A 25,695-nucleotide genomic window follows, 5' to 3' on the forward strand; every position below is an offset into this window, starting at 1 on the left:
TCATACCTGATAAATATGAAAAAATATTTTAAAATACTGAGTATAAAAATGATAGGATATAAAAAGAATGAGAATCTGAAAAGCAAATATAAATCAGTTCATACCTGTAACAAACAATTTTTTAAAAAAAGATAATGTATTCCTTCATATGGTACGTTTTAACTCCCGTGATAAAACAGGGGTTTATTTACAAATTTGATCAGAAGTTCAAGTACTAATGCTTAAGATTACATTAATGAGCAGAGAGATGAGACTATATTAAAAAAAGCACTGCTATGACCTGAAGAGAAAATGCCAACTGTTTCAAGACAAATTACCAGACAATCTTGTTAACTTCCTTAAGAAGTATAAGGGATACCAACTATTTTAACCAAGATAATGATATTCACCTGCTGTCATGCTATGAGCCTACATTATGCCTAATAACAAATATTTAAGCCAGACATTCAAGACTGTAGATTACTGAACAAGACTGTAGAAATGTTTTAAGCTAGGCTAATTTAGGTTTTAATAACCACCTTTCATTCACAGCCTTACTGAAATCACATTTATTAAGGATACATGCTGGAGATCCTTCCATAATGGTGATCTTCCATTAGAATTTCTAGCCATTGTAGGACACCCAGCACAAACACAGAATTGGAAAATGGAGAACTGTATGTGAGGAACAATGAAAAGGCCAATTTGGCTAGATTGCAGAATGAAGATGTGAAGGAGTAATGGACAATGAAAATTAAAAGACAGATTTTAAAACCCTTATTATAAAGGGTTTTAAAAAACTAAATAGAACTTGTCTTTTTCTCCTAGACCCAACAGGAAGCCATTGCACTTTATTTAGCAGGAAAGAGATATGATCTGATTTACACTTTGGGAAAATCACTTTAGCTGCAGAATGAAAGATGCATTGAAATGAGAAACAAGGCAAGGAGAGGGACAATACAACTAGTCTAGATTCTTTTCCAATTCTACATTTTTCTAATGATATCCTTTAAATAATCTTTCTTTCTTTGTGAATATTATAACCTCAGATCAACTTAAATTCTTCAAAGACCTTGATGACCTAAACTTTTAAACATCAAAATAAAAAGCACTTTGTCCTGAAGATTACATTCTGTTGGGGAACAAAATATGAGTTTGAGAAGAGAACTGAATTAAGGGGATGGTATGGAAAGCATAAATAAAAACAAAGATTATTATAATGCACTCCAATAGATCTGAAGTCAGCCTTGGTTCTGATCCCACATCTGCAACTTGCTGCAGGTGAAACATTGGGAAAGCTATGTAACTCCTCTGGCCCTCACTTTCTTCAATCTGTAAAATGAAGGGGTAGAATTGACCTCTAAGGTATCTCTAAATCCTATAAATTCAGATTTCATACTGTGTTTTAAGGTATACAAAAAGTTTTCCTTACATCGACCCCTGTGGATTTTAAGTATTATTAGGTATCCCTCTTCCCATTTTACAAATAAGGAAATTGAATTCTGATAGTTTAGCAGACTTGCCCATAGTCATACAGAGATGAGATTCATATCTAGGATAGTCCTGACAACTCCCAATCAGTACTCTTTTCATTATACCACACTGCAACTCCTTCATGATACAAATAATGGGCTCTTTAATTATTGCAATGCTTCCTTTGCTTTATAATCCAAATTACTTGTCCATTATACGGACCTTCTCTGAAACATATCCCAAATTTAACTTTCAATTTCATTAATGTTCTAATATTAGGGCACATATATTACTAATAGAATGACAAATTCAAATTGTTTCTACATTCTCATCAAATAAACATTAAAACAGATCAATATGCCATCAAATGGATCAATTATCTAATAATATAAAAATCATTTACTACGTAACAGCTTAGAAAAAGATCTTTAAAGCAACAATCATCAGTTATAAAAGAAAAATTTCAAATTAACTTCTCAGGTTTTATAAATATTTTATAATTTTTATAATTTATAATTTATTAGCTTAAAACTTTTAGCCAAGGGACAGCTAGGTGGCGCAATGGATAGAACACCAGCCTTGAAGTCAGAAGGACCTGAGTTCAAAAGTGGTCTCAAATACTTAACACTTCCTAACTGTGTGAACCTGGGCAAATCACTTAATCCAAATTCTCCCCACCCCCCACAAAAAAAATTTTTTTTTTAGATTAATAGCTCCAGGTGTTTTTATGTATCAGTGTGTTCAGAAAGAAGATAAGTCACAACTCGAAAATCTGTTAAAATTAAAATCCTTTACAATAAAGAAAACCTTTGTAGTTTCAGAGTTTCAATGAACCTACTCCAATGAATTGAAGTACTGTATGTGAGGAACAGTTTTCACTGTTGGTCTTTTCAGACCAATTTAGCTAGATACTCATCTCTCTGAAACTGGGCATTCACTATAGATATAAATAGATACCAAAATGGATTTTAATGTCATAAACAGTATTTTGATTTTTTAAAAAGTTCACCATTTTTAGACTTTTTTGGAGAAGAAAAGCATCATCAAGAATGTAAATATTAATACATGTACAAAAAATGAATATTTAAATAGTCATGGTAACTAATGAAAAAATTCACATATCAATGTTCATTTACTGTGTAATTTTAGGACAACTATTTTGTTTTTTTTATTTTTTTTGGGGGGGGGAGACAATTGCTTTAAGGAAAAGATTTTACTTATATCTATAATTGGATAGACATGTTAAGGAGAAATTTCCCATCTGGAAAAGTGGCTTCAGAACTAACAAAAATATTCACTAGCCACAAATCTATAATTGGACCACCCAAGCTAAACAATAATTTGTAATAGAACCTGATGTTATTAGAATTGCTGACACCAGTGAGAAAAGAAAGTTTTCTATTAAAATAACAGCATAATTCTCATGAAGTCATTTTTAAAATGGGTAGGCTTAAATTAAACGGAGTTTATTAAATTTATTTTCAGCTCACTCCCTCATTTTTATTTGGAATTCTGCCTGATTCCATTAAGTTCTGACCTTTTTCTCATACCCTGAGATTATATAAAATTGTGCTAAAACATAAAACATATTGATTTATTCCAAAGATACTGTGGATAACAAAAGACAATTATTTTCTCATATCAATTATATATATATATATATATATATATATATATATCATTGTAATACTTAGATAACATAATTATCAAAGTATAACACGACAGGCAAAGCAAGTACTGTTTATACATAAGAAAATTAAAGTTAGAGAAAAATTAAGTAACTAAAAATTCAGTAACCAAAGTTACTGGACAAAATCATTATAAAAGCAGATTTCATTATTTTCTGTTGGTTCTGTGTTTGGCTTACATATAATTTATAATTAATAGCATAATTCCAAGACAGCCACTGTATTTACTATAGCTAAAAACTACATATTCCATTTTGGCAGGGTCTGAAAAAGTTTGAATCCTATTAAATCTGTAATTTAATCAGTGTGAGTACTCAACTGCACTAATGCAGACTCAACCCCACCTCACAAATTCTTAGAAGACAGTTCCATAGGAGCCAACTGCCCTATTAGTACTTGAAGACTTTCCAGGTTGGCAAGACCTAGCATAGTTTATGCTCTAATGGCCCGACCATTTAGAATCTGTGGTCACTGCCATTTGACAAGGCTTAGAAGGAGGACTTCAGTGGAGGTTCACGTACAAACCCTTGCAAATCTTTTTGTGAACTGCAAAGCATAAAATGAATGTAAAGCATTACTATTATAATTGTTAATGAAATGTGAAATGATCTGAAAATGAATAGCAAGAGACAAGAGATGAATCAAAGGATCTGGATTGAGCACAAATTTGTTATAATTCCTATACTTATTCAAATGATTTTCAAATAAAATTATAAAATCCTAAATGAAAAAAAAAAAGTTTTTTTTTTTTTCAAAATCACCCCTATCACTCTACTAAAACTGCTCTCTCAAAAGTCTCACTTTTTTTCTTCCTTCCCTGCTACTGATTCTTTCCAACAGAACTCCTTAAGTCACAAACTAAGGAGGCTGGCTCAATGGAGTCAATGGCTCCTGATGCTAAGTTCCTGAGTTCACTTCTTCCCAATTTGTCATTCTCTAGTTGTGTATGCCTCTAAAAATTTTAGGGTTTACCTCAATTCTGCTTTCCTGCTCAGATGTCAGTACTTCTTTGGACTGAGAGGGCAAAAATGCTTATTCTGAGAAATTTTGTCCATTTAAACTACAAATCCCAAGATAATGGTTCTCAAACTGATATTACACTTCTTAAATATTCTAAATAGGGAAAAGCCTTTGTTTCAGAGATAATACAAGATTCTTGGACCTCTTCATTTCTCTCTAGCCACTCTTTCACTATCTTACTTGGTTCCTTTTCCTAAACCCTTAATGTTGGTGCTCCTTAACATTAAATTCTTTACCCTTTTTTCCCTTTACAATCTCATTTATTCCCATGGTTTCAATGTGGATGAATCTAAAATATGTACTATCTACACTGATCTTTCTTCTAAGAAATCCAATTTTCATCCCAAATTTCCTACAGACTATCTACAAATGGATGTCCCATAAGGAACTAAATACGTCCAAAGCCAAACTCATCTTTCCCCCAATCCTGTTATATGCCCAACTTATTTTTATAATGACACTCCAATTCAATTACTCACTAATATTTGAAACCTTGGTTTTCCTTCTCCCTAACACTCCCACATCCAATCAAATATCAAATTTTCTTATTCTGCTTCAAATACCTCATAAATCAATCTTTTCCACTCAAAGCCCACTGATACAACTATAATACAAACTCAGATGATACTTTCAAGTCTTCCAAACTGATTTTCCTTCCACCATTCTTTCCCAATTCCAAACTTCTCAGTACTGCCAAATTAGTCTTTATATATATAAATCTAGTCTTAACACTCCTAATCTTAAAAGCTTTTAATGATTCCCAATTATCACCTAAGAAAAGACTTCTCAGCCAAGGATATATATATTCAATCTTGCACACAGACTGTTTTCAGGCCCTCTCTCACACTATCAGTCTCTCTATACCTCAAGCACCAAGGAAGCTGTATTACTTCCTATCTATATACTTCCTGAACTTCCCTCTCTTTGTTTTTGCTCAAACTGTTGCCTATGCTCGAATTGTTCTCTCAACTTTTATTACTCATAACAACCTCATCATGGAAATAATACTTTATAAACCCAAGTTCAAATACCAATTTCTCCAAGGTGGTTTCTATAATTACCAGTCAGGAAATACCTTCAACCACAAGCCCACAAGACTTTACAAAAGGACTAGATTTACAACTCTTTTATGCACTATACATGTTTCATTTTTACATTAGAGCTATTTTTCAATGTTTTGTAATTCTCTATGAGATAATTAGTCATATGACAGTACAGAAATCTTGCCTCACCCAATCTTATTTTCTCTTGGGCAATGCATTAGCATTTTGTCTTCAATCCAGATCTGTGATTGGTTCTATATGGAGAACTCCAAAATGTCAACATTTTTCTCATCAATACCGATTAATAACCTATATGCTCAGATTATAAATATAAATGATGATATTCTTCCCTTAACCTTTTACCTTCAAAATTTTCAAGCTTTTCCCTCCACCTGAATTCTTCTCCTATTATATCTACGTCTCATAATGCTAACCAATCCCTTAAGATGGAATTCAAATGTCATCATCTTTCCCATAAGTCCCCCAAAATATTATTTCTTTTTTTCCCCTAAACCTGCATACTCTTTGATTTTAATATTTCAGTGGCACTAGCTTATTTCATATTATAATCCAGAAACAACTGAGAAGTAAAGGGAGAGTAAAGTGAGTAATAAAGTGGATAAAGTGAAAGAGGCAGCCTCAGACACATAACTAACTTTATGACCCTAAGCAAGGAATTAAACTTTGCCTCCCTAAGTTTTCTCAACAGTAAATGGATATAACAGTAGCACTTACCTCCAGTATATCTTTACAGCATACAGCAAAGTACTTAGCACAAAACAGGCTCCTTAATAAATGCTTGTTCCCTCTCCCTGTATCTTCCATTTAATTATTAAATGGACACAATCTTCCCTCCCAAAAAAAGTAAAAAATTATCATTAACCTGTAACGCATATATGCCTAATTTTTCATCTCTACAAAATATTCATCAAAACAAGTTTTGTATATGTTGAAGATATCCTTAATGAAAATGTCAAAGTAAATAGACTTTTCACAATCAATATAGCAAATGACTATCTTTATAGTTATATAAATTTAGGTCTGTTGATCTTGGCCATTCATAAATTTGTTTTTAATTGGTACTTAAACAAGGGACCTTTAATACAAATAAGATTCTTAGTAAGTTCAACCACAAATAACTTTGTTCAATAATCCTCTTATTACCAATATTATGTAAGGTTTTGAGATATGTACATACCAGAACTGGTCAGCATTCTCATGTGTTATTGATCTGTATTAATGAGAAAAGTTTTCACACCTAGGACCTCTCCATACAGAACCATCAGAGATCTGGATTGAAGACAAAATGCTTTCTAGAGCAGAGGAATGATTCATTGCTCCCATTTCCCATCCCCCCCCCAAAAAAAAATAATTTATATTATCTGACAGGGAACAAATAAATATATATTTTGGTTTGTAGTCATAATTTCTTAGAAGTAGGGATTTGGAGATTTTTTAAATACTGAATAAAGACATCACATGAGATAATGTAAGTACTTTATAAAACACTAAAGCACTATATATCAACTATAACTCATTAGTGCATACTTTTGTAAAACAGATTTTCTTTTTTTAATGACACAGCTATACCATGAAATTCAAATTTGTGTACACCAATTTCAAGCAATAGCTAGGATAAGGTTTAGGCCACATTTTTATTCCATTTTAACATAAATTTTCTTTTCCTTGATGCCCAACAAAGGTATATGCCTATTTGAACCTCACTGACATGATTTATTTAAATCCTAAACTTTTGAATAAATGGCTTTAAAAACCATGTATATTTACATGTAAAATGGGTTTTAAATGAATATATAAGATTCATTTATATATATATAAAATCTATAAGATATATATATATAATCTATAAGATAATGACTCACCAGATCCAATTTTTCTTATATTATTTCTTACTTTTCTGGCTTTACTATAAATCTTCTCGGAGTCATTTAATTCTAAAATTAAGATCCTTTACTGCCTTCTTTCAACAGTACTACATACAACCTCTCAAAAAACTAATAGCCCAATTTAATCATGAAATATATATAATAATGTAAGTATAGGAAACTTCTTTCCAGGTTCTACAGCTGGAGGGCATAATGGTAGAAAGGTCTTAATTTTAGCAATAACAAAAAAAAAGTTCTAATTTTTTTTTAAATATCCTGTATTTTCAAGGGAAATTAGCAAGTATTTCATTCTATTAAGGGCACTAATTTTTTATTTAAACAAGTTATCTGTTCTTTAGGAAATATGACAGTAGTATTAAACTAAATTTTGGTTTAGATTTGCCGATTTTTTTTTTTTTTTTTTTTTTTTTTTGCTGAGGCAATTGGGGTTAAGTGACTTTCCCAGGGTCACACAGCCAGGATGTGTCTGAGACCACATTTGAACTCGGATCCTCCTGACTTCAGGGCTGGTGCTTTATTCACTATGTCACCTAGCTGCCCCCAACTGATCTATTTTAAAGAGCATTTTAGAATATTTAAAATATAATGAGATGTCCCCAACTGAGAAATGGTCAAATTGTTCAAGTGAACAATTTTCAGATGATGAAATTAAAGCCATCTAGAGTCATGTAAAAAAATGCTCTACGTCACTATTGACTAGAGAAATACAATTTAAAACAACTCTGAGGTACCTCCTCACACTTACCAGATTAGCTAAAATGACAGGAAAAGATAATGATAAATGTTGGACGGGATGAGGGAAAACTGAAATACTAAATGCATTGTTGGTGGAGTTATGAACTGATGGATAAAACCACTATGGAGAACAATCTGGAACTAAATCCCAAGGCTATTAAATTGTGCATATTCTTTCATCCAGCAGTGCCATTACTAGATCTGTATCCCAAAAAGGACTGTGCAAAAATGTTTGTAGTAGCTTTTTTTTATGGTGGCAAAGAATGAGAAAATGAGTAAATACCCATTAATTGGGGAATGCCTGAATAAGTTATGATTTTTGAAAGTATATGTATATGAAAGTAATGGAATATTATCATTCTATAAAAATTATGAACATTCTGATTTTTTTAAAATCTAGAAAGATTTACATGAATTGATACTGATTGAAGTAAATAACTAGGAAAACATTATATACTGCAACAAGTAAAACTGTGTGATGATCAACTATGATAGACTTGGCTTTCCCAGAAATCAGTGATGCAAGGCAATTCCAATAAACTTTGGATGGAAATTATCATCTGCATCCAGAGAGAAAATTATGGAGAAACTGAATGCATTGTGAAGCATAGTATTTTGACTCTTTTTTTCCTTTTTTTTCCCCTGGTTTTTTCCCCTTTGTTCTATTTTTTTCTCTCCCAAAATGATTTACATAGAAACATGTAGAGGGCTGAAACTCTTGAGTTCTTGCACTGAGGTCAGTTAAATCACTTAAGTCTAATTACTGATTGGACAATACTCTATGGGCATGTGCTTGGAAAATGATCCTTCCCAGTATCTTGTGCTGATTCAATGACTGGTGTATACAGAGGATTGTAGGAGGGACTAGGGGATGGAGTAAGACAAGCCAGAGTCACTTTTTGCGGTGGACAAGGAAGAAGGCAGTCCCAGAGAGTCTGCTTCCATCCTGTTCAATCCTGCGTCTAAAGACCAAGAATAAAGACTAAGGACTTTTGCTTATCCTGACTCCGGCTGATTCTGAGGTATCTGGGGTGCTAGTGCAGTTGTCACAGAAACATGTAAAAAAAGTATATGTACACAAAACCTAAAAGTTAAATAATATATACATACATACATATGTGTATGTATATATATATATATATATATATAAATGGGATGTGAAAATATTACTATAAATATTAGTTTAATTATTCTAATTCTAAAATATCCTAATATACTATACAAAATACTACTTTGGGAAGATAATACTTCATTAAGACTAAAAGACTTTCAAAAGACTAAAAATATATATTTTTTATTTTATTATTCTGGGCTGGATTGCTAAATTAGAATATGTTGCTAATAAGGGTACAAACCATAGCCCTTTATGAAAATGTTTGCTTTATTGCCAGATATAAACTATATTCCATAATCCCCAAACTCTTGAGAAATGTGGTTGTTTAAGATCTGAACATATGTTGGTGGAATTGTGAATACATCCAACCATTCTGCAGAGCAATTTGGAACTATGCTCAAAAAGTTATCAAACTGTGCATATGCTTTGATCCAGCAGTGTTACTACTGGGCTTATATCCCAAAGAGATCTTAAAGAAGGGAAAGAGATCTGTATGTGCACGAATGTTTGTGGCAGCCCTCTTTGTAGTGGCCAGAAACTGGAAACTGAGTAGATGCCCATCAATTAGAGAATGGCTGAATAAATTGTGGTATATGAGTATTATGGAATATTATTGTTCTGTAAGAAATGACCAACAGGATGATTTAAGAAAGGCCTGGAGAGATTTACACAAACTGATGCTGAGTGAAACGAGCAGGGCCAGAAGATCATTATATACTTCAATAACATACTATATGATGATCAATTCTGATGGACCTAGCCATCTTCAGCAATGAGATGAACCAAATCAGTTCCAATGGAGCAGCAATGAACTAAATCAGCTACGCCCAGCAAAAGAACTCTGGGAGATGACTAAGAACCACTACATTGATTTCCCAATCCCTATATTTTCGCCTGCCAGCATTTTGGATTTCCTACACAGGCTAATTGTACAATATTTCAGAGTCCTATTCTTTTCATACAGCAAAATAATGGTTTGGTCATGTATACTTATTTTGTATTTAATTTATACTTTAATATATTTAACATCTACTGGTCATCCTGCCATCTAGAGGAGGTGGGGGGGGAGAGAGGAAGAAGGGGAAAAATTGGAACAAAAGGTTTGGCCATTGTCAATGCTGTAAAATTATCCATGCATTGAACTTGTAAATAAAAGGCTATTTAAAAAAAAAATCTTAATGTGAGATACAGTAGAATCCAAGTAAGAAAATGTAGATGGTTAAGAGCAACATATCACTAAGAAAATATAGATGGTTAAGTGTAACATCACTACTAACATGAAAAGAAAAAAGTTAAACTTTGCATATACAACAAAATCTTTACCTTCCTAAATAGGTATTGAAATAGAGATGCAGTCATGCTTAAACAGCTCAAATTAGAATAACAGACATTTGACTGTAAGGACATTTTGTGTTTTATAAGTAAATAATTGCCACCTTTTTGTGAAAATACAGCTATATACTATTTCCCAGGACCAAAAAATATTCATCCCAGAAAACCGATTATATTTACCTATATTAATACCTATGTATATATAATATATAACCTATATGATTATTTTTACAGATGAGGTAATTTAGGCAAACAGGATTAAGTGACTTGCTCAAGGTCACATAGCTAGCAAGTGTCTGAGGTCAAATTTGAACTTAAGAAGATGAGTCTTCCTGACTCTGAGTCCTGTATACCACATCTTCTGTATCATCTAGCTGCCCTATGTTTGGGGAAGTGACTTTTAAAATGACCCCATATGGGGAAAGTCCTGGTTCGTTTTACTAGTCTAATCACTTCTAAGTCCTCTTCGCTGCATCTTTACCCTTATGTAAACTAAACAAAGATATCACCCAAGATCCTATTCTAGACTGCCCTTCTCCTCCTCCTCCATTTATCTGTGTGATCCCATCAGCTCCCACAGATTCAATAATCATTTCCATACTTATTTATCCTAATTTGTCTCGTGATTTCTAGCCTTGCAACTCCAAAATGTATAGGATATATGTCCTGTAGACATCTTAAATTAAACACACCCCAAACTACCGTAGTCTTGACCTCTAGGACTTCTCCTCTTGCTAACTTCCCTATTACTTATCAAGAATATCACTATCCTCTCAGTTACCCAGGTTCAGGAATTAAGACTCAAGCATTATCACTGATTCTTCACTCTCTCACCCTTCCAGTTCCAATCTGTGTAGCCAAGTTTGATCAATTTCACCTTGAAATACATGCATACATACATATGTATATATGTATACATGTATGTATGTATGTATGTATATATCAATTACCTCTTGCCTGGATTATTGCAAAAGCCTTCTGGTTGGACAAACATGTCTCTTACCACTCAGTTCATTCTCGATTCAGCTGCCAATGATCTTCCTAAAGGACAAGTCTGACCATGTCATTCTCCATCCAATAAACTCCAGGAGTTCCTCATCACTTCCAGGATAAGGCATAAAAATAAATCTAGTATTCTAAGTCCTTTGTAACATGGACCTATCCTACCTTTGCAGTCTTTTTTATATCTTCCTCCCTATCAAGTACTCAATGACGCAATGATTTTCCTTTCCTTGTGGTTCTTCCAACAAAACATTCCATCCCACAACTCCTGATATTTTTCAAATTATCTCCTTGCTCAACAATTCTTACCCTCTGTCTTCTTTTAAGTCCCAGTTACCCTACCTCCTCTAAAGGAAGTTTTTTTGCATCCCCTTCCCTAATCCACTCCCACTTTCATTTTTTACTTTGTTTATATCACCAGAGCTTTGAGCACAAGGATTGGCTACTCTGTAGTAGATACTTAATAAATACTTATTGAGTGTCTAACTGAAGAGCTGAAAGGCTTATCACCTTAAATCATATCTGGTTTCTTTAAATTTCCAGTGTTTCTTTTATGAGAAACCATTGTCTCATCATGAGAAAGGATGTAGACTATACAATGTAGGCAATCAAGCTAATAAACTGTTCCAAACCAGCACTAGTGTTTATAAAGGGTACTTCATCGTGATCATATCAAGTAGATCTCATGAAGAAATTTCGTCATTTTAGCGAAAAAAAATAAAATAAACAAATGAGCAGAACTAGCTAGTTTTAGAATGCTATGATGATTGATGTGCCAAGTGACATTCAATTGGAACTTGTAATGTAATGAAAATCTAGGTGCATCTAGTTCCTAAAAATGAATTTGTTTTCTTAGTGATCACAGAGATCTGAAAGCCCATTTAACCAAATACTTTAAAAAGATACCAGATTAGAAAGAGAATGGACACATGTGTGCAAAAAATGTTTCTAGTAGTGATCACAAGCAATTGTAAGTTGATGATCATCAATTGGAGAATGGCTGAATAAGCTGTAATATATGAATATAATAGAATACTATTGTTCTATAAGAAATCATGAGCAAGCAGATTACAGAAAAACCTGGAAACATTTACATAAACTGATGTTAACTGAAGTGGAAAAAATCCAAGAGAACATAGCATACAGTAACAGCAAGACTGTGATGATCAAATATGATAAACTTCTCTTTTCTAAGTAATACAGTGATCCAAGGCAATTTCAATATATTTAGGATGGAAAAATGTAATACATATTCACAGGAAGAACAATGGGAATGGAAGGAAGATCAAAACATACTATTTGCATTTTTTTCTTTATTTTCGTTCTCTCTTGTGCCTTTCCCTTTTTTATGATTTTTCTTTCGTAACATGGCAAAACGAGAAATATATTTAAAATGATAGCTGTATGACCGTATCAGACTGATTGCTCTCTTGGGGAGGAGACAGAAGAAAAAAAAAGGATGAAGAAAAAATTTGGAACTCAAACTCTTACAAAAATAATTTGAAAACTATCTTTACATGTAATTAAAAAAATATTATTTTAAAAAGGAACCAGATAGTCTGCAATCACTCAAGAGTAACCATAATAATAAATATTTATGTAGCTCTTAGCCCCATTAAATATTCACCCATTTTTACAAAGTTTTGGGGAATTTTTACTCATTTTTTATTAATCCATTTTAAAGTAGAGGTTGAAGTTTGATCATTTTTTCTCTCACCAAAACTTATTTACTTGACATCTAGAAGTGAATTTTATAATATTGAGCCTATAGAGTATAAAGCATAAAGAGTTTTAAAGATTCAGTGGCACATAGTAAATTCTTTTATTTCTTTGAAAATGCAAATGAAAAGGGGAAGATCTCAAATATGGTGCCACAAAACTCTTAATTCATTTATCTCATCTTTCCATAGAAATTTTGGTAATTGACTATGTATCTGCTTTCCATCCCAGAGGTAACCAAAGAAAACCTGCTATAATCACTGTCTTCCTCTTAAAAACTCACTTAAAGCAAGGAGAAATTACATAATTTTTAAAACTATTTTCCTAGTTTTCAACTGGAACAAAAACTTGAAGAGTATGTTAGCTTGGTATAATTAAATTTAGATAAAAGAACAATAAAACACACTAATAAATCATACTAATTTTAAAAATTATAATTACTTGCAAAAGGAAATTGAAATCATTGATCATAATTCTCTGAACCAGTCACAACTCAAAAAGAGTACTGCATCCTTCAAATAGATCTGTGACTGATTCATAATTTCCCCTTATTTAAGTGAGTTGTATTCCCTTTCAGAGGAGGAATAAAAATTGAGGGAAATTGTCCACTTTTCAATTATTTTATGAAGGGAGTTAATTAATGATTGAGATAAGCTAGCCACTAAAATACCCTCCAGGGCTGACCTTCTGTGAATTTTGAGTACCAGTGTTGTACCTGGACTGCCAACTTCATTCTGTTTTCACTCCCACAACGTGAGTGACCTATATTCTTTTCTTTGTATACAAATATATACATATATTTATATGTATATACATATAGATGTAAAAATCTCATACACACTACCCATTTCTTCACTGTTCTTGAGTGACCCATAATTTTATTCTTCTGTGATTATAGTGTTATATATTCCAACTACAAAGAAAAATATGGTATTAAAGGACAAATATTATGGCAGCTTGTAAGCACTGCAAGTGCTTGACAATATCTAAGATATAATGGGAATTTCATGAATATTCATATATTAGAAAGGTTTGTTTTTCTTTCCATTTCTTTTTTTTAGGCAAGCTTAAGTATCAGGGAGAGAAATTAAATGCATAGAAAAAAAATTTTTTTAATTTAATAAAAGAGAAAATTACTATGTCCCTTGTCTCCTTCTCTTTCTTCTGAGTCTAATTTAGTTCTCCAATATCTGCCCAGTAAAAAACATTTCTCTAACATTTTGTAAGGCTTGAGTACAGTTCAGTAGTACTCTAGCCATCTTCCTCTTCTACAGGAACCATAACTTCGGGAGTATGTGGGTGGCACAATGGATAGAGCACCAGCCCTGAAGTCAGGAGGACCTGAGTTCAAATCTGATCTCAGGCACTCAAACTTCCTACCTGTGTGACTTTGAGCAAGTCACTTAACCCCAAATGCATAAGGAAAAACAAAAAAACCAAAAAAATCTATAACTTCGATCTCTGATGGATAAGTTTCTACTTTATTTTGCTTGAACTAGTGTACCATGCAACTTTTTAGCCATTTCTAAGCCATGATGCTATGTATATACCCTTCCTATCACCTCACCCCTTTAGATTTTCTAACTCTAGACAACTCTTATATATGATCTTCCAATATAGCCCAAGAAGCAGAAGACAGCTTTAGAACCAGGAAGATCTATGTTCAAATACATAAAGGACACTTATTAGTTATTGACCCAGAATAAGTCAGTTAACTCTTTTTGTCTCAGTCCTTCATCTGTAAATGGACTAGAGAAGGAAATGGCAAGCTACTCTAGTATCTTTGCCAAGAAAACTACAAATGGGGTCACAGAAAGTCAAACAATACTACCATCTTATTAGAGGACCACCTGTAAGGCCACATCTTTAAATATATATTTTAAATGCTTTATTTTTTAAAAAACATTCATCAAGAACTTTTATATTCTCAACATTTGAGTCCAATAGAAAATGTAGTTTACTAGAATATCAGTTGTAAAAAAAAGATCAAGGATGGGTATGTAGATCATTATCATAAATATTTTAATGAGATGAGAAGGGGAGCAGAGGAGCCATTTTTATTGATGCCTTTTCAACTACTTTTTTTCAGTAATAACATTATCTAAGTTTTTTTTTTAATTTACCTTCTCATTTCCAGGTATCTTGAGAAATAAATTAGTTTTTTTTTTCTGCCTATTTCGTCATTCAGAAACTAACTCCTGTACATTATTCAGCCAACCTCTAAAGGATATTACTGATGAGATTGACCAAATCCTCAGGGTTCATGCTTTTTAATTTCAGGTGGGACCTCAACCAATTAAACCACCCTACAAATAGAATCCAGTCAAGGCAAGATCATGCCCTTAAGAAATTGGCCCCAGTCCTTGAGATCTTCCATTAGAATTTAGGGATACCCAGCTTATGAAAAGGAAAAGCAGCCAAAGCTGAGACTCATGAACCCTGTCACCTCTCAGCAGGAAGAACTGAAAACTTTTTGCTCACTCCTTATTAATATATCCACTCCATCATTGATTATTAAACAACAAGCACACTCCCCTTTTCCAAAGATTTTTTAAAGCATTGAATGTTTTCAAGGAGACATCTTTGGTTTAAGAGAGAAAGTCAATAACCATCATTTTATTATTTGCTAACTATAATTAAATTTAAAATTAAATTAATTTCTGAGAAGCTATTTCTCTTGGACTTTTCATTCATTAGAGTAACAGTCAAGTTACATTAAAACACTCAGATTTCTGGGGTCAGAGCCAAGATGGCAGGGAGGACACACATTTCTTTCTGACCTTCTTCTACAACACTTAGACTAATTAGGAAATCTAGTCTCTGAATTAGCTCAGGACTGGTAGAATCCACAAATATTGGGAGTGCAACAAATTACTAGCAGAATATAATTTTGACGATCACCAGAAAAGGTCTGTTTCAATCAGAAACAGAGGGACGCAGGCCAAGCGCAAGCAGACTGAGCACAGCTGTAAAGCAGACAGCACAGAGCTGGGGTGGTGCAGAATCCACAGGATAGAGCATCTACAGGGAGGATCTACAGCAGAGTTGGCTACTCTGCCCTGATGGCAATTCAGTAGATCAACAAAGAAGTTATAAAAGCATCCAACACAAACACAAAAGGTAAATAGTGAACCCCAAAATGCCAGAATCTCCCAGGACCTGGCCACTCCCACCCAGCACCAGGAGTGAATCAGTACAGGAACTTGAAATGCAGCCAAGAATAAATTACCCCACTAAACTGAGCATTTTCTTTCTGGGAAGAAGAGGGATGAAACAAGTGAATTCCATTTATTTCTGATGAAAAGACCAAAGCTAAACAAAAAATCTGACCTCAAAATATAGAACTTAAGAGGAGGATTAAAAGGTAAAAAGAAAAGAACTCTTGAGAAGTGTATTTTTGTTATGGGTAAAAAGTAAAGAACTCTTGAGAACTGTATTTGTTATAGAGAGTGCATATATAATCTGATTTTACTGTTATAATATAAAAAAGAAACTAGAGGTGGAAAGGGAATTGTACCCAAAAAAAGGGGAAATAGAGGCAAAATGAGGGAAATTACATCTCAGGAAAAGGCAAAGAAAACCTATTATAATTGATGGAAAGAAGTGAGAGTGATGAACATTTTGTAAATCTTACTCTTATCAAAGAAAGAATACTAGATATATTTGGTTTCACCAAGAAAGTTCTCTCACCTTATAGAAAAGTGGGAGGAGAAATGGGAAAAGGGAAGGGGTAGGCTAAATAGAAAGGAAAACAGAAATAATGAGGGAAAGAAAGGGGGAGGGTCTCTAAAGAGCAAGGACTGGTTGAAGCAAGTGATATTTATAAGTAAAATACTGGGGAGGAGGGAAAGGGGAAAAGGAAAGAGGAAAGTATAATTTGGGGTTAATAAGAGGGCAGGAAATACAAAATTAGTAGATGATTTCAGAGAGTTCTGGAGAGACTTAAATGAATTGATGGTAAGTGAAATGAGCAGAATCAGGAGATCTTTATACATGGCAACAAGAAGATAATACAATGATCAATTCTGATGGACTTGACTCTTTCTAAGAATGAGATGACTGTTTTCAGTTCCAATGATCTTATGATGAAGAGAGCCATCTACACCCAAAGAGAGAACTGTGGGAACTGAATGTGGATCACAACATAACATTCTTACTTTTTGTTGTTGTTCACTTACATTTTGGTTTCATTCTTATTGTTTTTCCTTTTTGATCTGATTTTTCTTGTGCAGCAAGATAATTGTATAAATATGTATGCATATATTGGAATTAACATAAATTTTTACCATGTTTAACATATATATTGGATTACTTGCCATTTGGGGGAAGAGATGGGGGTAGGGGGGAAATTTGCAGGGATCAATGTAGAAAAATTATTTACGCATGTTTTGAAAATAAAAAGCTTTAATACAATAAACAAAGAAAGAAAAGAAAACACTACCAAGTAGCTATCACAAATATCCAATAACTAAACTAGTTCGTAGAAAATCCCAAAAGGCTTAAAATCCACTCTTCAATTAGTCTTGACATAACAATAACTGTGCTTTGCAGCATGCATAAATATAATCTGGTAATAGATTATGGAATTTTTTTATCTCAAGGTCATGGCACTATAGTTGGCCCAAGTTTGTTTATATAATAATTTTTAGCAGATTGTATTATGTAAGATACAGTATTTTTAATTTCACTTCCAAATTTGCTCCCTGCTTCCACCCTATCCCCACCTACTCACTGAAAAGAAATGATACTCATTATAGATTTGTAACACAAAACATAATTTCCACATTAGCTATGTTTCCCCCCCCCAACAAAAAAGGCAAGAAAAAGAAAGTACACTTCATCAAGTTCTATCTCTGAAGGTAAAGAGCATTTTTCATCATGACTCTTTTAGAATTGTCCTCTTTCAATGTTAATGCAGTCCAATTTACTTCTAAATTGTTGTTTTTTTCCCCAAGCCTCAATCTGCCACTTTTCAATTTCCACCTATTGCCCCTAGTTCTATAATCTAATTCTCTTCTATGTGAGAATCCTTCAAATATTTGAAGATAGTTCTATGTGTCTCCTAACTCTACTCTAAATATCTTTGTTTTCCCCCAATATGATACCAGGGTCCTTCAAATTCCAAGGCTGTTTCCAAACACAAACTATATATTCTTTTTTTAAAATCTATAACACAAACACTAATGCTAATAGTCTTATGATGAAATAAAATATCTGAACACTCTTCAAAGATTATCACACATTACAAAAGAGCAAATTAGCTGAAACAGTGGATAAAATTAAAATATACAGTTAAGTATAAGTAGGTTGCAATCTGATCATACAATAAGAACAAAAAGAAAAGAGAGTACTGCAGTCTATTTTTATTCATTACAATTATGTATTTTTAAGGGGGAGAGGGGCCTTGGGAGGAGGGAAATATGATAAATCTCATATAGGTCTGTCAGTAGAAAACCAAACCATTCTGGTTAACAATTTTTTCCCAGGTATATTCCTCCAAGTGGTCAAATATAATACTACTATCAACTAATAAAGCCATGTTTACTTATGATAATAGCACTGGTTCATTTTTTAATTTCTTTGTACTCCTTCCAAAAGAATACATACTCAGTGAAACTATATTAAAAACTGAAATTTGCATTACTTTATAAAAAGTTTAACATAAAGTCTGTCAATATAAAAGAAATAATTTTCTTTAAAAATATTAACAAAAATGGTTTGGTTATAATAGTGACCAGTAGAGAGAAAAGTCCATCAAATATCAGTTAGAAAACTCCATGTGCTTTTTAAGTCTTTGATTAATAGAACAAAATCTCTAGTGAGTATCTTGGTATTTAAATTTTTTTAGTTTATTTTATTTTTAAAGGCCTCACAGGAAAGATCTCTCTTCTGTGCCTATTTTTGTAAGAAAGCCAGCAGATGTCCCTCAGGTCTAAGGGGAATTACTTTTTTTCAAGAGGAATTTTAAATAGGAAAAGAACAGCCATATGCTAACTGTGCAATGCGCTTAACAGATGAATTAGAGAAGCAGGGCTGTTGAGAAACTCAAATTACTTTTCTTTAAAATTGAATGTAATTAATGTCAATTTGCATACTTATGTAAAAGTTTGCCATATTAACCACAAAGGACAAAAAAAAAAAGGGCAAATTTAATAATCAATGACATTTTATGAAGGAAAACAGACCAGTTAAAATTTTTCTTAAATACATGTCTCAATTGGCCTAATCCTTAAGAAATTTACAATGCTGCTTAGAAGGTTTAATTTAAAACCTGAAGTTTGACACTTGGTGAATTCTAATTTTTTTGAAATTATGACTCTTAATCATGGAAATCTGTTTTCCTTTTTAATTGCATCCCTCAAAGTTTTAAATACTATATAGATTTCCAAATAAAGGTTTTTTTAAACCTTCTCCTGCTCCTTTTATACCATTTCTCAAAAGCATAAAAATCTAAAATGTATCAAGAGTTAGGGGGGCAGCTAGCTATTGCAGTGGATAGAACACCAGCCCTGAAGTCAAGAGGACCTGAGTTCAGATCTGATCTCAGACGCTTAACATTTCCTAGCTGTGTGACTCTGGGCAATTCACTTAACCTCAATTGCCTCAGGAAAAAAAAAAAAAAACAGAGAGTAGATATCACTTAATGCATCAATTAATAATTTCATTAATATTTTCAAGGTACTGTTTCAAATCAGACTAACAGTAAAAAGGGATACAAGAAATACCTTATTTTTTTCTTGCACTGTCGAGTCATAATGACCCACTGAACTACTATATATGATAATTTTAACTTTTTAATATGGTTATATTTTTGAAGAATAACCAATAGATATAGCCTTTTTCTTGATTTCTAAAAATATAAACCATATCTTTGCTCTGCCAAAAAAAATCAAAATCATATTACATTTCAGAAATATTTGATACTGACAATTTCTAGTAACCAGAAGTTTCACTTCTTAATGAAACTGTAAAACGTGGTTTCAAAAGTAAATAAAACACAATAAATGCATTTTAAGTAATATACTGAGAAAAAATACTTTAGTTATGAATTTAATAGTAGGCAAAGATTGAGGAACTGGCAAAAGACAGACACACTGATATATTGTTGGTAAAGCTGTGAGTAGGCCAAATCATTCTGGAAAACATCCTAGAATTATGCAAATAGAATGACTAAAATGTCTATGAGCTTGATTCCAAAAAGGTCAATGAGAAAAAAAAAAAAAAGGAATCACATAAATCAAAATAATTAGAGCAGCCCTTTTTTGTAGGAGCAAAGAATAGGAAACGAAGTATCTAGCCATCAACTGAGAAATGGCTAAACAAATACAGTTATATAATTAAGTACTACTGCATTGGAAAAAAAATAAATAGTATCACAAAGAAGTATCAGAAGATCTATACTAAGTGGTAGAATGTGAAGTAATCGGAACAAGAAAAATATGGATAATGACCATAGTAATACAAAAGATTAGGAACTAATCAAAACTGAATGCTGATAAATTACAATAATCAAGCTTGATCCTAAAGAAGAGATTTACCAAGACATCTTCCTTTTTTCCTTTGCCAAAACTGGAAGCAATACAGCAATGAATATAATGCCATATTTTTTTAAATATTGGTTGGTCCTGTTGAACTTTTATCACCTTCTTTTTGTGGTGTTCTTTATTATATGGAATGACTCTCTCTGAGAGGGAGAAACTATTTTTTGGAAATTCAGGTAATATTTTTTAAAAATCAAAAATTATTTTTAATAACAAGAAATTTAATCTTAACTTCTGCTTTCATATACTTAAAATTCTGTTAAGAGCTTCATCTATGCTTACTAAGTTTCCTATTATGATTAATGACTTAATGACTTACATATATATCCAATTCTTATTTCGATGAAATCTAATCAATTGTACTAAAAGACAGAGATCACACACACACACACATTCAGAAACTGAATATAACCAGCACAATACTGTACAAATGCCAAAGGTTATTCTTAAGAACAAAATAAAAAATTCTTAAATGTTTAGATGTCATTTGTAATAACTATCAATATTACTGAGATTCCATATCGCCACCCAAATAACATGTAAGCTGTGTGAGGGCAAGGATTATGTCATTAAAAAAAGAAAGTCTTTGTATCTTTGTAGAGGGCCAGAACTTTGGAGAAGTATACTTGAAATAAGGTAGAGTTGATGAGATGATTGTTCTCTAGTTCATATATATATATATTTAGTACTTAAGCATGGTGATGTAATGGTTCTCTAGTTCACACATACTCAGTATACATCATTGTAATAGGGTATTTAAACAGGGGACAGTCAGACTGGGGAGCAGAGAGACTGGTTGAGACTGGCAGATTGGCAGACTGCTAGAGGAGACTGGGTCAGACTGAGATAGGGTCAGATAAACACAGACTGTGTAAGACAGAATAAAGACTTTGGACTCTATTCTTGTCCATTCTTGTGATGCCAATCCTGCTGAGACCAATCCCCTTCGGAGGACCTCCAGAAAGCTAACCCAAACATTACAGTATCTCCATTGTCTTGCATAGAACAGACAATTAAATGTTTGGCATATTGAATTACAATGACAAAGTTCCACATAGATACACGTTAGATGCAATAAAATCTTAAGGCATTACTAAAAAGTTAACCATCCATAAAGTATGTTTTTTATTTAACAATGTACACAAATTAAGAATGAATTTCATTCCTTTCTCACAGACAATTCTCATCCCTTTTATTTCATCAATATCTGGACACTCAGATTTGTTGATTATAATTATATATATATATATATATATATATATATATATATATGTATGTATACATAAAATTATAATTTGGCACTTATAGAATGAAAGGTTAAGTAATTCTCATACAAATCCAATAGCTACTCTATTACAAATACTTTCAAACATAGTTTAATATACAACAAATATTTTCTAAAGTAATTTCACATAAACAATATAGTTATCAGTATAAAAATGTAATGATTTCTTTGAGTGTTACTTATATCTCAGCTTTCTCAAAATGCATTTAAACCAATTACCTCCTTTACTTTTTTTATTAAGGCTTTTTATTTTTCAAAACACATACATGGACAATTTTTCAACATTAATCCTTGCAAAACCTTGTGTTCCAATTTCCCCCCCCCCTTTTCTTCATTCCCTCCCCTAGATAGCAAGTAGTCCAATATATGTTAAATATGGTAGAAATATGTTAAATCCAATATGGGCATACCTATTTATACAATTATCTTGCTAAACAAGAAAAATCAAATCAAACTGGAAAAAAAATGAGAAAGAAAATAAAATGTAAGCAAACAACAACAGAAAGAGTGAAAATGCTATGTTGTGAATCAAACTCAATTTCCACAATTCTCTCTCTGGGTGTAGATAGCGCTCTTCATTACAAAATCAGGAACTGGTCTGAATCATCTCAGTTAAACCAATTATTTTCAATGAAATAGCAAAATATACAACACATATACAATGTTGCATATAGTTTTGCAAAAAAAAAAAAAAAAAAAAAAAAAAGATATTTCCAAAGGTAACCAACAGCTGAAATAGATAATATATATTACCTCTATTGTAGAGGACCACAGATATTGGGGAACTCTGAGAAAAGTATACTTGAAGCAAAGATACTTATAGCAGGGTGTTAACTCAGTGTGATTGATAAGATGATGGTTCTCTAGTTCACATATACACATGCTCAGGGTGTTGTAGTGATGTAATTATACTAAGGTTTATAAGGGTAGACTTGAGAAAAAACTCGAGTGAGTGTGCTTGAGCTCAATCTAAGACTCCAGAGAGATCCTCAAAGAAGCCACAAACACAGAAGAGTCTCAGACACAGACACAAAGAAGACTCCAGACTTCATCTTTGACCATCCATCCTTGTGAGTTTCCTGCCTCCTTCACTCCTCCACTAAGACCAAGGACTTGGGCTGATCCTGAGGTCCTCCAGGACCTCAGGTGTTATATATATCACACACCCACACATATGTAACTTATATCAATAGCTAAACACAGTTCTCTAAATGAACATGCATATACTCTATGTCACTTAGTATAGAATAAAAACGAAATACAAGTATAAGAATTTAAAAAAAAAAAAACTTCCCCCAATCAAGATGTAATGACAAAATGCTTTCCTATGCCTCCAAATCAAAGTGTGTTAAATATGCACACACACTCATATAGACAAGATAAAAAGGACATAGAAGAAAATGTAAGTGGTCAATTTCATTCATTTTTGTATAAAGCTAGAAATGTTCCTCAGACATAGAATAATTTTTTAATTTCATCAGTACAACTTGATTTATCTCCAAAAATCAGAAATTACTTACTTGCTACCTCCAGTGATGCATTATGGCTCACAGCTTCTCCAAGATAATTCCGTGCTACACAGATATAAACACCTTCATCAGGTCTACTTTTGCGTCCATGTACTATACGTAAGAAAAATAAAGATCCACTAGGAAGTAACATTCGGTGTGAACGAGAGTCATCTTTATCTGTTTCCACTCTTTCTCCTCCTTTATACCATTCAATAGTTGGTGTGGGTCTGCCTTCTGCTTTACAGTTCAAAGTAGCTGGTTCGCCTTTAGAAACAATGAGATCTGAAGGATGTTCAACAATACGAGGAGGAAAATCCTCTTGACGAAGACGGGAGCCTGTAAGACAATTGGAAATTATGATATTCATGTATTAGTTTTAAGGTTTTTTAACTCCTTAGCCTATCATTCAAGAATTCTACTATTGCCCGATGTAAAAAATCAGATAGCCTAGTTTACCCATTTATAACCCATTCTTTCCTGCATGCTTGATGTCCTAGCTTTTTGCTTTCCTCTCAGCCCAAATCCCAAATTTCTAGCCTATATATTTCTAGCCTAATAAACTAATCTATAATTAATTGTAGCATTTTTATGAACATCTTGTTTTAAGATTGATAAGTTTCCTAACAATAAAGACTTCTTATACATATTTATATATGTTCTAATGTCTAGGACACTGCTATAAGCATAAAAATAAGAGTTTGCAATTACAGAGTATGTTAATATTCATAAAGGAAGTTTTTGTAACAATCCCAGAAAGTTGATAGTGTATATATAAATCTCATCCCAATTTACAGATGACAAAATTTAGCTCACACTGCTAGGTCTATATTCCAAGACATCATAAACCCACATGTGCAAAAATGTTTGTAACAGCTCTTTTTGTGGTGGCAAGGGATTAGAAATTGAGGGGGGGCCAATTGACTAGGAAATGGTTGAATAAATTATGGTGTTTAAATGTAATAGAATACTATTGTTTTTTGAGAAATGATGAGAGGCTGATTTCAGAAAAGCCTGAAAAAACTTACATCAACTGATGCTGAGTGGATTCAGAATAACCAGGAAAACACGGTATACAATAAAAGCAAGATTGTGTGATGATCTGCATATCCTATATCCCAAGAAACTCATAAAGGAGGAAAAAGGACTCACATGTACAAAAATGTTTGTAGCAGGTTTTTTGGTAGTGGTAAAGAATTGGAAAATGAGTAGATGTCCATCACTTGGAGAATGACTGAATAAATTTTGGTATATGAAAGTAATGAAATATTATTGCTTTATAAAAATGATAAATAAGCTGATTTAGAAAAATTTACACATACTGATGCTGAGCAAAATAAAGAATACATTGTATACTGTACATGTGCTATGATCAACTATGTAAGACCTGGTTCTTCTCAGTGGTTCTATGATCCAAGGCAATTTCAATACACTTTGTATAAAAAATACTACTTACATCCAAAGAGAGAACTATGGAAACTGAATGCAAATCAACACATGCTATGTTCATTTTTTTTCTTTTTTCTTCTTTTTTTTCTCACATGATTCATAAAGAAATGTGTATTAAAAGAAACTAATGTATATGTATAACCAAAAAAATTGTATTTTCAAAAAAATAAAGATTATGTGATGATCAACTACTTAGCGCTTTTCAACAATGCAGTGATCTAAGACAATTCCTATAGACTTTAGAGAGAAATTGTCATTTGCATCAAGAGAAAGAACTACAGAGACTACATATAGATCAATGCATATTTTTTTACCTTGTTCTTGTTTTCTCCTAGTTTATCTCTTTTGTCCTGATTTTTCTTTCTCAACATGATTTATACAGAAATATGTTAAAAAATAATTTTACATGTATTACCTATATCACTTTGCATGCTGTCTTGGGAAAGGAGAAAGAGAGGGAAGGAAAAAAAATCGGAACTCAAAATCTTGCAGAAATGAATGTTGAAAACTATTTTTACCTGTAATTGGAAAATATATATACTATTAAAATACAAAATTTTGAAAAATTGGCTTAGCTTAAGCAGTGTCAAACCTGCAGCTTGGACCAAGGTCTTCTGATTTATTCTATTATGGACAGGAAAGAAGGGAAGAAATCAGGGTTAAGTGACTTGGTCAGGATCATACAACTAATAACTATCTGAGGCCAGATTTAAATTCTGCTCCTCCTGACTCCAGGGCAGGTAAGTACTCTATCCACTGAATCATCTATCTGACCCTTCTTGGTTGATTCTTTAAAATATTTCTGAATAAAATATAATTTTATAATATATAATTTAAATATATAATATAATTTTAATTACATAATTTTAATTTTAAATATAAATTTTAATATATATAATT

General features: G+C 32.4%; 1 protein-coding gene across 5 annotated transcripts in view; it reads right to left on the minus strand.

Annotated features, from left to right (window-relative positions):
- The window catches only part of ROBO1 (roundabout guidance receptor 1), a 622,307-nt gene that overhangs the window by 369,797 nt on the left and 226,815 nt on the right, over positions 1–25,695 (minus strand). For all 5 annotated transcript variants that reach the window (XM_031958836.1, XM_031958837.1, XM_031958839.1 and 2 more), the window contains exon 2: positions 23,359–23,685. In XM_031958836.1, coding sequence (XP_031814696.1) covers positions 23,359–23,685 — 327 coding nt within the window. The remainder of the gene's footprint in view (positions 1–23,358; positions 23,686–25,695) is intronic.

This window comes from Sarcophilus harrisii, chromosome 3, assembly GCF_902635505.1.
Source record: "Sarcophilus harrisii chromosome 3, mSarHar1.11, whole genome shotgun sequence".
NCBI lineage: Eukaryota > Metazoa > Chordata > Mammalia > Dasyuromorphia > Dasyuridae > Sarcophilus > Sarcophilus harrisii.